Here is a 14,087-nt window from a genome sequence, read left to right as displayed (position 1 = left end):
GAGGGGCTTACACATGTAGGAAGGCCAACAACCTAGAGTGCACTTCTCATCACAAAGGAGCCTCACTAACTACAAAAGATATCTAGACTACAATTAAGAAATAAGAATGAACTGCAAGAATAGCATCTCCTATGCCTAAGTACAGTTCTTGTTAAGCTCAATGTCAAAGGTCTTAAAACTCTTACACAAACCCAATTCGATCACCTATGATCAACCAAATCCTTTGCATATGATTACAACTTTATTCACATGCAGATAATCCCATAACCATGACCGTTGATCTACAAAGAGATCTTACATCATATTTATACCAACTCAGGACCTAAACAATTAGGTCAGCCACCTAAAAGATAATACAATAAATCCATTACATAAACCCACAAACCAATGATAATCCAATTCGTCCAGAGACTGAAACAACATTAACCAATCAATAAATCCAACTAGTAACACATCGGGAGCATCCACCAACACGTTATATAAACCCATCCATAACCTAACAAAATAAGATAGACCTAAAATAGGTCGCCATAAACCAAATGCAACGTTCCACCAATCAACTAGAACACGAACATGATAACCATTAGCATCCTAAAAACCTTCTAGAAGCTGCACCAATACCACTTATTGAATCCATCAAAAGATCTTCAATAAAGATCTGCTAGTACAACCCTTACCGGTAACCAAAAGGCTTACTACAACATATGATAGCTTCTGGATCACCAAATCCTAAACCAACTGAATGTGACATGCATCTGAATAACATGAATGACCAAACCAAACCAATTCCACCAATAGGAATATACCAACGACAAATCTTCTGATCATCATCAAAGTCCAACCACACTACCGAAATCCAGTAGACAAGCAAAGAAGCTAATGTTGACATCAATGACAAACATCAATGTAACACAAATCAATTCCTCCAAGTTGCCAACATATTATCTACCTATATCTCCCATATGCAAAATGAGAGGGGAATACCTCCTTATATACTTTCCCGTTGGGAAAACTAATTAATTTTCTGACATAGGCTGCCACAAAGAAAGGTTTCCCAACCCAAATTTGAGATAGGGTAATGGCTTTAAATTTGGTCCCAATTAGGAAGGACCATGGCATAGCGCCATGGTCTGAGTGAGGACCAAGGCACCATGCCTTGGTCCTACCCTGATATGGGGCTAGGATAAAGGGGCAATGCAAGGTACGATGTGATATCAATGCCATATTACATGATGTAAGCATAAATGGGTCCTATTCAAGCATAGGGATGTGAACACTAAGGTGCTCAAGGGACCCAAATGTGGTCTAAATTGTAATGGGGCACAATTTAGGACACTACAAGTCCTTTTTCAAATTCCAAAGAAGTTCGCTATTAAGGTTAAATAGATTTAGAATAAGCTTCATTGGACCAGTTTAGAATCTAATAAAATATTGCATCTTGTTGGAAAAACAATTATGGAGATGTTTGAAGCTAAAGAATGAATGGACCTCTAAACCGCATTGCAAATATTTGACCCCTTACATCCATTCTCATGATTTTTTATCTGATGGAAGACCATTGGCTTCATCTTACATCCATTCTCATCACTTTTTATTTGATGCAAGACCATTTTCTTCATTTGGTATTTATGTTTCAATGGGGAAATTTCATGGCCATATCTCTTGCCATGATCATGGCAAGAAGTATTACCCACAACATGGAGAAATTTTATGGCCATGATCCTCTGGTGAAAAATTCCTTTCAATATTGTTGGGAGAATGGAATTTATCAGACTTACAAGGTCAAAATCAATACCATGAAAGACTTAATTGTAGAAACTACAAAAAAGTTGGTTGAGGGCAACAAATTCTAAAGAGACTGAAAGGCATTTTATGAGGTAGTCAATGTATTCTTTAAGGGTGATGAATGAAATAGGGTTAAGAGAATCATTGATAAGGGTTATGAATGGGTGTCCATCAAACCCCTTTGAGCCAATGTTGTAGAGGTGATCATGAGGTATCTACCCCTTGATGGTCATTTTACTAACATGTTTAGCTACCATTTCATGATTTTGAAGCATTCCAAGCATCATAGATATTTTTCCTTTCCTTTTATCTTATTTCTTCTATTATACATGAGATTATTGCTCGTATAAAGAACCCCAATTCCTCAATCCTTCATGAAGGTGTCATTCTCCTTCTCATGGATAATGTCAAATCTTTGGTTATTCAAACTAAACCCCCAAGCTCCAATCACAAAATTGAATTTGCTCAAAATGTTTGCTGATTTTTTTCTGATTTTTGCAATAGTCCTAAGGATGCCCCTTTTGATGATGATTCTTGCTTCCATATTGGTAGCTATAAATGTTGTAGGGAGGAAAATCCATCTGCTACGTGGCCTCATGGGTATGAAATTGAGAATGAAGACTCTGAGTATTTGCCTTCAAAGGAGTATGTTGTCAACTCCCTCTCCCCTAGATCTTCTTTGAAGGATAAAATCCTAGTCAAGGAATCATCTAAATCTTCTAAAGTTATAAATTTGAAAGACAAAAAATGCCTGAATTTGTCTCATTCGGCCATTGGGGATAAAAGAAAATACAATGTTGTCAATGTTATGATGCCCTTAGAAAATTTAAATACCAAAAAGAAAATTGTTGAGATGGTAGGATTTCTTTACTCCTGAGTTTAGGGGGACCCACAAGGGATGGATTTCCACATTGATGTCCTTGTTGAAATGAAGAAAGGTACCCCCACTAGAATGGATAAGGGGTCCTCTACCATGGGGTCAAGGGATATGCTAGTGGTGGTCAAGGGTGTGAGATATGGATAGGTTCATCTATTTAAATGGATGTTGTTGAAAATCAATTTGCTCAAGGATAGGGTTAATTACTTGTATGACAAAATGGAATGGGGACAATTAAGTGTGAACAAGCCTTTACCTATGGATAATGTAGATTAAATGGTCACCTTTATTCAGAATGTTGTCAAGGATGTGAATAATATGAAGTTGGATCATGAGAAAAAGATTAGGTCTCTCAAAGCCACCATTGATAAAATTCATGATAAGCTTAGGCATATGGTAGCTATGAGTAGAACTATTGTGTGAAATAGCTCTGAAGGCCTCAAAAAATTAAAGGAGAAGGTGAGGACCCTAAAAAAATTTTCTAAGGGTAATTCAAGATCTCCCTTTGCTATTGTGAAGGATGATGAGAAGAATATTGTTGTTGTTGAACATGGAGTAGATTCTAGACCAATTCTTGGCCCCTTCACCAGAACACACAACTGCAAAGGTAAGAATGAACATGCCTATGTTTTTCATCATATTTTCAACATCAATAAAAATGTTATTAGAAAGAATATTGAAGTCTTAAAGATGTTGGAAAATCATTAGTAGGTTGTCGAGTCTATGTACGCTTCCCTCTATTTTGTTGTTGGTGAGAAATTGACATTTATCTAATCTTTCTTGGTTCTCATTGTCTCTTTTTGTTAATATTTTTGGGTCCCCTTTAAAACCTATTTTTCTCTAATCAAAAACTATTTTTTATTGAAAGAGAGAAATATAGATCTATTAACAAAATAATTAGAACCAAACCATCTCCCATAAAATATTGGAATATGAACCAAAAAGGTGTTATGCTTAACTAACTATTGCTCAAAACAAGTCAAGCAACCTAGGCTCTATTCCTTTATTGCATTGAATATTGTTTGATTGATTTAGATGTGAGTGAATTAGGTCATAAAGCATGCATAAATGAATAAATAAAGCAACAAAATAGACTTAAATAAAGACATATGAAGCTACTTGTGAGTATAATAATGAAATTGGGGTATAGAGGTGCACCTATGATATGAATCTAAGCCCAAAATAGTTGAATTATCTAGCCAGGCACCCTAGTCCAAATAGGTGTCTAGGCAACAAAGAGTGTCAAAACTAGTATTAGAAGGCTTTAAACTACAATCCCAAAAAAAATCATGTCAAACTAGTAGGACTATGGTGCCAACTATCATAGTCTAGATATTTTTCTTTTTTTTTAGGGAGGATTTATGATCAACATATGGTACCACAAAATAGTAATATTGTTAGTGACACTATAGTGCTAAAATATGATAGTAACCAAATCCAACCCCTTTATAATGAGAATTGACCTCTATAGTGGGAATAAAATTTATCTTGTGCTCAAAATACACAAAGAAAGAAAAAAATTATTTATATTACAAATAATTTTTTGGTGATGTAAGATTGGTCAATGTCCTTATCAATGCTATAATAGAATACAAAATAATATTTATTTTAAGCTGTGGATAAGAAAATATCATGCAATTTTTTTGTCCAACATATAATACAAAAGAAATATTTTCTTAGTAATTAATCCTCTTTGCACGAGAATGGTTTGAGGAATCGTATAATCCAAGATCCCATTTTCCTCAATTCCTAGATTTTGAATTTATAGGAGAAGTTGTCTTTAGACACCATGATTTTTTTTATGTTAGGGTCTTCACCTTTGCTTAAGCTTTTATGATCCCATTCAATGGTTTTAAAATAAGGATTAAAGCAAAGAATATACGAAGAATAATGTCTATTTTGTCATTATTGTATATATTAGTGTAATATGATTGATAAAGTGAGTTCTCTATGATCAAATGACAACGATATCTGATGCATTAATAGATAATCATTGAATGATGTAAATGTGATAGTGGGTTTGTATCTCTACAGAACACCATGTAAATGTGATAGTGGGTTTGTATCTCTATAGAACACCTGAATCTATAATTAAAAATTTATTATGCTTTAAATTAGCACATAATAACTAGTAGAAATAGATCACCATACACCCATCCTGAATCAAACAGTATTCAATTTTGTACTACATAATTAACCATACAAATAATAAAAAGTATAAACAATGATACATCATTTGTCCATTAATTGTTATATAAAACTTATGCAATACTTATTGGTGGATATCATATTATTCTCATTAACCTCTTACCTTTTCTTCAGAGTATACTTTTTCTCATTAATAAAAATGTGACCCATGCTGGTATTTCGCACAGCTGCAATGTATATAGACGACGGGACTGATTGTATTTAATAGAATATAATAGATCTCGACTTTAGAGCATACCGAAATTTACTGCACCAGGTTCATCGTCATGTGATGAAAGTTTTCGATTCGAAGGAAAGGAAGTGATAATCCACATCCCCCGCTTTCTGTCTGAGTAAAACTTCTAAACAACGCTGAATATTTCTCTGTGCGACACTTCTTTCCTTCACTTCCAATTGGGGACGCCAAAAGAAAACAATAGTGGGATACGTGGAAATGCGTGTTACTTATTCAATTCATATTAACTGAGGCACGCTATACGGCAGCTTATACAGTATAAAACTACTTTGTACAACTTAAATAAAAAGCTATTAGAAGAACTAATTTTCGAATTAATGAATTAAAAAAGATGTAAATATGATTTTGAATTGATTCATCAAAGTTTATAAAATATATATCATTCGTTTGATGTCTGTTTGGGATAGTTCAATTTCAGATGTTTTCCATTAATTCAATATATCTCAAGAATGTAGGTCTGAAAATTTGTTTGTTTCAATTTTTTTGACATCTAAATTTATCAAGATAGTATCCAAGCACATATTTTAAGATATTATTGATTAAAAGATATGTAAGTTTTCTTAAGTTGAATCTTTTCAATCACAAAGATTAATAACAATTAATATTAATGAAGACAAGATTGCAATGAATTTAATTCTTTGTTACCTTTAAAAACGTGCTATAATGACTCATTACTAAATATCACGTATATAAATTATGCATTGAATAATTTAAAATATTAGAATGTAACATATTTTACAAAAATAATAAATTTATTTACTAGACTAATAAATTTAAGATTTTTTTTCATAAATCCAAGACCAAGTAAATCCAAACACTTGAAAATGACCACGCTAACACAAATAAATAAAAATTAAACTATAAAACAAATATACTACTTACCAATAAACCTTCAGACTAAAGTATGTCAAGCAATAAATGCTAAATTGAATGCATATGCATACTTCACCATTAATCTGGCAACCGAATGGAAAAGAGAAAGACGTTGCAGGATTAAGTCATTCGACCAATATATTAAACCTTATTTTCTCAACGTGCGGGGGCAAAATCATTAAATATAACTTGCAATTGATGGGCTTGTTGACAGGTTTTATTAGGCTTAACTTTGTTAATTAAGTTAAGTCAATGGACGCAGCTGCAATCTAGTCTCCGTGCTGAGGCACACCTGAGAAAACAATTATCTACTCCATGATTGAATTCATTATACCCACACTATAAATAGCCGAGAGTAGAATGTATTGCCATCAATATTCTCCATTCCATTTCTTATTTGGGAAGAGTAATGGATTCTATGTTGCGCTTTCTGATTCTGTTATTATTTGTCTTTTCATGTGAGTCAAGAGGCGATCATCAAAACAATGATGTTAACTCTGCCTGCGAAGACGCTTCCAATCGCAAATTCTGTGAATGGAGCTTGTCTGAAAATGGAGGATCGTCACAAAACGACCCTAAGGATCTCAGTGAAATCGCTCTAAGGTTTAGCTTACGTCAAGCTAAACTTGTTCAGGACTCTATTTCCGGTGACTCGTCAAGCAGGGGGCAAATGCAGAGCCAAGCTGTAGAGGATTGCAGTTTCCTTTACAATCTCACGGCGGACTACTTGAGCGCGAGTTTGATAAAATTGGCAAACTCGACAAACACAACAGTGGAATGGAGGAGTGCAGTGTATATTCAGAGTTATCTGAGCGCAGCCCTAACCAATCAGGTCACCTGTCTGGAAGGCCTCAGTCAAGCAAATGTAAACCCCTGCTCGGTATCCTTTGGCAATTACATATTTAACGCATCATATTCCGTTGGGAGTGCTGGTTCTGGAGGCAGAGATGAACAAACAGAGAAGGGCAAAATAGAGACAGAAAATACTGGAAGAAATCTAAAGTTAATCTGCTCTGAAAACAAGAGACAAAAACATTCAAATAACCAGTCCTTCTCTTCATTCATTCAAATATCAAACCATACAAATAAGACAGAGCTTGAGCTCTTCAAATAGTTTCTTAGACATGAAAAATGGAAACCCCTGTTCTGATTCTGCTCTCTGTTCTCCCTGTTCTGCCTTGTTTTTCTTACCCGTGTGATGCCCTTTTTCACATATATCTCTGTCTTAAAAAATAAAATTATGAACTTAGCCTTTTTGTCATAAGCCAAAAATAAATTCCATCGTATGGGGGGAAAACAAAAACTAATTAATTATATTTAATGCTGACTTAGCAGCTACCGTGCAGAGAAAGATATGATCAGGATATGCCATCAAACCAAATTCAAAAACTATCCTAAAACGGAGGCGAGAAGAGAGAGGAGTAGTTGAGCTTGTAGGAGGAGTATACGGATGCATTAAAGTTCCCTGCAATTGGGATTAAATTCTAACACTCCCCCTTAATCACAATTGCTACCATCTATGATGCCCAATCAATCTCTTTGATAGACAAAACTTTCTTTTCCCAATGCCTTGGTGAAGATATCTGCACATTGATCTTGAGACCTGCAAAATTCCAAAAAGATTTCTCCATTGCTGATTAGTTCTCTAATGAAATGATATCTAGTGTCAATATGTTTGCTTCTCTTGTGGAATACTGGATTCTTTGACAATGCTATGGCTGAATTATTGTCACAGTAGATCTTTGTTGCCTCCTCTTGTTCTTGTTTGAGATCTTTCAAAACTCTTCTCATCCAAACTGCTTGACATGATGCACTTGTGGCTGCTACATACTCTGCTTCAGCTGATGAAAGAGTGACAATTGGTTGTTTCTTTGAAGACCATGAAACTACACCTGTTCCAAAATGAAAGACATAGCCAGAAGTGCTCTTCCTATCATCAATGCTTCCAGCACTATCACTATCCGTGTATCCTATGAGTTTGAACTCTTTTGAACTTGAATATTGGATCCCATAATTCTTGGTTCCACTCACATATCTCAAAATTCTTTTACCAGCTTGCCAATGTGAAACTTTTGGAGACTCCATGAACCTTGAAATCAAACTTACACCATACATAATGTCTGGCCTTGTTGCTGTTAAATACATGAGGCTTCCAACAAGTTTTTTATACAAAGTTGGATTTACCTCAGTTCCTTTCTCATCTTTACTCAATTTCAAACCTGTCACAATTGGTGTTGGGGCTGATTTGCAATTCATCATATTAAACCTCTTCAAAATGTCATTTGCATATTTTGTTTGAGAGATGAATATACCATTTTCATTTTGATTCACCTCAATGCCAAGAAAATACTTCATTAAACCCAAATCAGTCATCTCAAATTCTTTCTTCATATCTGATTTGAACTTGTCAATTGATAGATCACCCGTGAATACTAAATCATCAACATATAAGCAAACAATTATGATCTCACCTTGCTCATTCATTTTGGTGTATAAAGTAGGCTCACTGCTGCACCTATTGAATCCATTTTGTAAAAGATAAGAGTCAATTCTGCTATACCATGCCCTTGGGGCTTGTTTGAGTCCATAAAGAGCCTTCTTGAGCTTGTAAACCTTGTTTTCATGACCCAAAGTCTCATAACCAGGTGGCTGTTCCACATAGACTTCTTCTTCTAAAATGCCATTCAAGAAAGCTGATTTCACGTCCATTTGATATACTGCCCATTTGTTTTGAGCTGCTATGGCCAATATTGTTCTTACGGTGTCCATACGAGCAACCAATGCAAATGTGTCATTGTAGTCTATTCCGGGTTGTTGAGAGTAACCCTTTGCTACTAACCTTGCCTTATGTTTTTGGACATCACCATTTGCATTCAATTTGGTTTTGTAAACCCATTTCACTCCAATCACCTCTTTTCCTTGTGGAAGATTCACCAACTCCCATGTTTGATTCTTTTCAATAGAATCTATTTCTTCATCCATTGCAAGCATCCATTTTTCTTCTTTAATTGCTTCTTCAAAATGAATTGGATCATCTACATGTGAATATAAAGCAAAAAGAGAAGTCTGTCCTTCATTGTTTCCACTTTCATTTTGCTCATAAATCTCTCTTAAACTTCTGATTTTTTGTCTTCTTAAGCTTGCCAATGTAGGATTTGACATGCCACTTGATGTAGACCCTGTGGAATGTGGACTTGCTGTCCCTGCACTAAAAATCCCTGTTGTTGATGGTGTTTGCTGCCTATTTGCTTGAGTGTTTGTTTGCATACGTGACGTTGTTCTTACACTTGATGATGGTGTTGCTTGACTACCTTGTTGTCCTTGAATGGGTGTAGGAGGACTGACATTTGGAAGACTGCCTACTGCTATATCATCTTCATTTTCTTCTTGTGGTAAAGTGGCTACAATATTAATGGTTTTATCCATGGTTCCATCCCATGCTTCATCTTCTACAAATTGAACATCCCTGCTGATTATTACCTTCTTGCTGATTGGATTATATAGCTTGTATGCCTTGGATTCATTACTATATCCCACAAATATGCATTTTTCTCCTTTGTTGTCTAATTTAATTCTCAATTGATTAGGTACATGTGCATATGCAACACATCCAAAAACTCTCATGTGAGCAACATTATGTTTTCTTCCACTCCAAGCTTCTTCCGGAATCATATTCTTCACACTTTTTGTTGGACATCTATTCATTATATAGGCTGCACATGATATAGCTTCAGCCCAATACTCATTTGACAAATGTTTGGCCTTCAACATGCTTCTAGCCATTTCCATGATTGTCCTATTTTTCCTTTCAGCTACCCCATTTTGTTGAGGTGTGTAGCTAGTGGTGAATTGCTTGTGGATTCCATGTTTCTTGCAAAATCTTAGAAGATCATTTGAGATGTATTCACCACCTCTATCCGTTCTCAATGCTTTGATGTAGTGACCACTTTGTTTTTCAACTAGAGTTTTGAATTGACAAAAATATTCAAACACTTCACTTTTATGCTTTAGAAAGTAAACCCATGTTTTCCTTGAGTAATCATTAATAAATGTTAAAAAGTAGAATCTACCACCTATTGAGGGTGTTTGCATTGGGCCACACAAATCTGAATGGATTATCTCCAAAGGTGCCTTAGCTCTCATTGACATACCTGCTGGAAATAATTCTCTATGCTGCTTTCCAAAGATGCACCCTTCACATACTCTTTCCGGTTTCTCAATTAAAGGCAATCCATTGACCATGCTTTTCCTATGAAGTAGATTTAAAGCTACAAAATTTAAATGCCCAAATCTTAGATGCCAAAGCCAATTTTCATCTTTAATTTCTGCTTGAAAGATTACTTGAGTGACTGCTGTAGTTTTTTCTTCATCCTCTTGTGAGTTTGTTGAGGGGGGTCCTTGAGCAAATTCAATTTTTAAATCAGGTTTTATCCTTAATGGAAACATCCTATTGTTTGTCATTTGAACCTTTGCTATGAGCTAATTGCTTGGATATTTGTCTAAAATTATGCACTCTTTGTTTTTGAAAGAGACTCTATAACCCTTTTGGACAAGCTGCCCAATGCTCATTAGATTATGTTTTAAACCGGGAACAAAATAGACATTGGTTATATGTTTCTTCTCCCCCTTCTTGGTTAGAATGTTGATGTTCCCTTTTCCTTTGACTTCAACTTTATTATCATTGCCCAAAGTTACATCAGACTTTATGTTGTTATCCAAACTAGAAAACATTTCTAAATTCCCTGTCATATGATTGCTACAACCCGAATCTAAGAACCATACATCTTTTTCATTTGCTTGAGCAACATTGCATGCCAAAAACATAGTGCGCTGTTCTGATTTTTGGTTTTGATTTTCTTTTATGAAATTTGCATTTTGCTGCCTAGAGTCATATTGTTTCTTTCTACATTCATTCATATAATGCCCAAATTTATTGCAATAGTGACATTGGACTTGAGATTTGTCATACCTTTGGATTTGAAGGTGATTTTGAGATGGATTTTGACATGAATATTGGCTGCTACCTCTTCCACTTGAGCTTGATGGGCTGCCTCCTCTTCCTCTATGAAAATTTCTTCCTCTACCTCTGAAATTTGATCTACCTCTGCCTCTACCATGGCTGATTAAAATTTGAGACTTGAATGCATGCTCCAACGAAGTGTTTGTTGTCCTACTCAGCCTATGTTCGTGAGAAATAAGAGATGCATGAAGCTCATCAACTGAAAACTGTGAGAGATCTTTTGTCTCCTCTATGGTTACAGCAATTGATTCAAATTTTGTGGGCAAACTCCTTAAAATCTTTTCAACCACTCTTTGATCTTCAAGTGTCTCTCCATGAGATCTGATTTGATTTACTAATCCAATGATTTGAGTGAAGAATGAATCTACTGATTCAGTGTCCTTCATATATATTGTTTCAAAGTCCCTTCTCAACATTTGTAGTTTGGCTGTCTTCACCTTTGTCATTCCTTGGTAGGCTGTTTGGAGAATATCCCATGCTTGTTTTGATTTTGATGCACCTTGAATCCTTGGAAAAATGCTTTCATGAACTCCTTGAAAGATGAAGAAGAGAGCTTTTGAATCCTTCTTTCTATTTTCCTTCAATAAATCTTTATCTGCTTGAGACAATGCATTATATGCTGCTGTGTCTATTGGTTCTGGGTAGCCATTCTCAACAAGCTCCCATAAATCTTGAGCACTAAACAATGCCTTCATTGTGATTGCCCAGTAGTCATAGTTCTTGCCATTAAATTGAGGAATTTGTGGGTTTGTCAAGCTTGTGCTTGCCATTGTTGGCTGTGAATACCCTTGATTAGAAAATAAACTTTGTTGAAGCCTTTTGTTGATGAAGCTCCTGCACTAATAACCTTCAGTTCTTCCTTAAAGCTTTCCTTGAGCAACCTTTGGCTCTGATCAACCTGCTCTGATACCACGTGCTGGTTCTGGAGGCAGAGATGAACAAACAGAGAAGGGCAAAATAGAGACAGAAAATACTAGAAGAAATCTAAAGTTAATCTGCTCTGAAAACAAGAGACAGAAACATTCAAATAACCAGTCCTTCTCTTCATTCATTCAAATATCAAACCATACAAATAAGACAGAGCTTGAGCTCTTCAAATAGTTTCTTAGACATGAAAAATGGAAACCCCTGTTCTGATTCTGCTCTCTATTCTCCCTATTCTGCCCTGTTTTTCTTACCCGTGCGATGCCCTTTTTCACATATATCTCTGTCTTAAAAAATAAAATTATGAACTTAGCCTTTTTGTCATAAGCCAAAAATAAATTCCATCGTATGGGGGGAAAACAAAAACTAATTAATTATATTTAATGCTGACTTAGCAGCTACCGTGCAGAGAAAGATATGATCAGGATATGCCATCAAACCAAATTCAAAAACTGTCCTAAAACGGAGGCGAGAAGAGAGAGGAGTAGTTGAGCTTGCAGGAGGAGTATACGGATGCATTAAAGTTCCCTGCAATTGGGATTAAATTCTAACAGGGAGTAGTCTAGCTTTGAATAAGAAATTTTTCATTGCGGGGAAGGATCCTGGCCACAGGGAACGGGGTCCAGTGAATGGTAATGGCCGCAACGGAAGGGATCCTGGTAATGGTAATGGCCACAACGGAAGGGGTCCTGGGATTGGTAATGGCCACAACCGACTTCTGTTATCTGACGATGATTTTCTGTCTCAATATGGATCGCTCGATGATGGGATTCCGTCGTGGTTGTCTCGGGCGGACAGAAGGCGTCTTCTGCAAAGCCCAGGTGGTGACGGCGTTTTAGTGGGCGAGTATGTGACGGTGGCGAAGGACGGTAGCGGGAATTACACCACCATTACCGATGCAGTCAACTCTGCTCCCAACAATAGCCCGGACAGATACGTGATCTATGTTACCGCAGGAGTGTACGAGGAGTACCTACAAATTCCCAAGAACAAATATAATATTATGCTGATCGGAGATGGAATAGATGTCACTGTGATTACTGGCAAGAGAAGCGTTATGGATGGATGGACTACATTCAACTCTGCATCATTCGGTAACCGAACAAGCGATTTCAATTTGGTTTTTTGTTTTTCTCTCTTGTATTGGGTTACATCAAAGGTACTAGTTTTTGAAATGATCTTCTGAATTTCTAATTATGAATGATATTTTTATATAGAAGACTTAAAAGGACCTGATCTAATGGGTTCCTCTGGATTTATGCAGCTGCAGTTGGGCCAGGTTTTCTTGCACGTGATATCACATTTGAAAACACGGCAGGAGCAGCGAAGCACCAGGCCGTGGCTCTACGAGTGGGGTCTGATCTATCAGCCTTTTACCGGTGCAGTATTAAGGGCTACCAAGACACTCTCTACGCTCACTCCCTCCGTCAATTCTACCGAGAATGCGACATCTACGGCACTGTGGATTTCATCTTCGGCAACGCCGCCGTAGTTTTTCAGTGCTGCAATCTTTTCGCAAGGAAACCCATGGTCGGGCAGCAGAATCTTTATACTCCGCAAGGTAGAACGGATCCAAATCAAAATACTGGAACATCAATTCATAACTGTAATGTTACAGCTGCCCCTGAACTTGTTCCTGTTATCAGCTCTTTCCCCACATACCTGGGTAGGCCATGGAAACTGTACTCTCGTACTGTTTACATGCAGTCTTATTTAGATAGCGTAATCCAGCCTGCCGGATGGTTAGCGTGGTCTGGAAACTTTGCCTTGAGCACGTTATATTATGGTGAATATGGTAACAGCGGACCCGGGGCAGATACTTCACAGAGAGTCCCGTGGTCTGGTTATCATGTGATGAACATTTCCGATGCTCAAAATTTCACTGTGGGTTCGTTCATCTCCGGAGACACGTGGATACCATTTGGTGCAGTGCCCTACGATGCAGGCTTACTTTAAGCCACCAAAATGACCGTCTTAAAATATGTTCCTAAGTAAATATATTCCTTATAAGTAATAATAACTTGATTATTTTACTTCTTCCAAACGACTCTTCTGTAACCAAGATTCGTCTATCAAAGAATTGAGCTCTTATCATGGATATATAATTCTTCAATGTTTCAAACTGTTGTGCAAGAGAATGCATCCTAACCATAATTGTGAGGCAA

The 14,087-nt window shown here is 36.4% G+C and overlaps 1 protein-coding gene across 1 annotated transcript; it reads left to right on the top strand.

Annotated features, from left to right (window-relative positions):
• The first annotated feature begins 6,387 nt into the window (after nucleotides 1-6,387).
• On the top strand, nucleotides 6,388-13,878 carry LOC131030481 (pectinesterase-like). The gene is made up of 4 exons (XM_057961321.1): nucleotides 6,388-6,904; nucleotides 12,477-12,539; nucleotides 12,621-13,016; nucleotides 13,187-13,878. Exons 1-4 carry the CDS (start codon nucleotides 6,388-6,390, stop codon nucleotides 13,876-13,878), a joined length of 1,668 nt encoding a protein of 555 aa, XP_057817304.1.
• Nucleotides 13,879-14,087: the final 209 nt, after the last annotated feature.

The sequence above is a fragment of the Cryptomeria japonica genome, chromosome 2 (assembly GCF_030272615.1).
Source record: "Cryptomeria japonica chromosome 2, Sugi_1.0, whole genome shotgun sequence".
Taxonomy (NCBI): Eukaryota; Viridiplantae; Streptophyta; class Pinopsida; order Cupressales; family Cupressaceae; genus Cryptomeria; species Cryptomeria japonica.
The sequence above is the reverse complement of the archived record's forward strand: the minus strand, read 5'-3'. Positions and strand labels throughout refer to the sequence as shown.

Coding starts and splice junctions, on each gene's coding strand:
- LOC131030481 (XM_057961321.1), top strand. CDS start 6,388: ATGGATTCTATGTTGCGCTTTCTGATTCTGTTATTATTTGTCTTTTCA. Junction 12,540..12,620: donor GGATCCTGGCCACAGGGAAC/GGGGTCCAGTGA, acceptor GTCCTGGGATTG/GTAATGGCCACAACCGACTT. Junction 13,017..13,186: donor ATTCAACTCTGCATCATTCG/GTAACCGAACAA, acceptor GGATTTATGCAG/CTGCAGTTGGGCCAGGTTTT.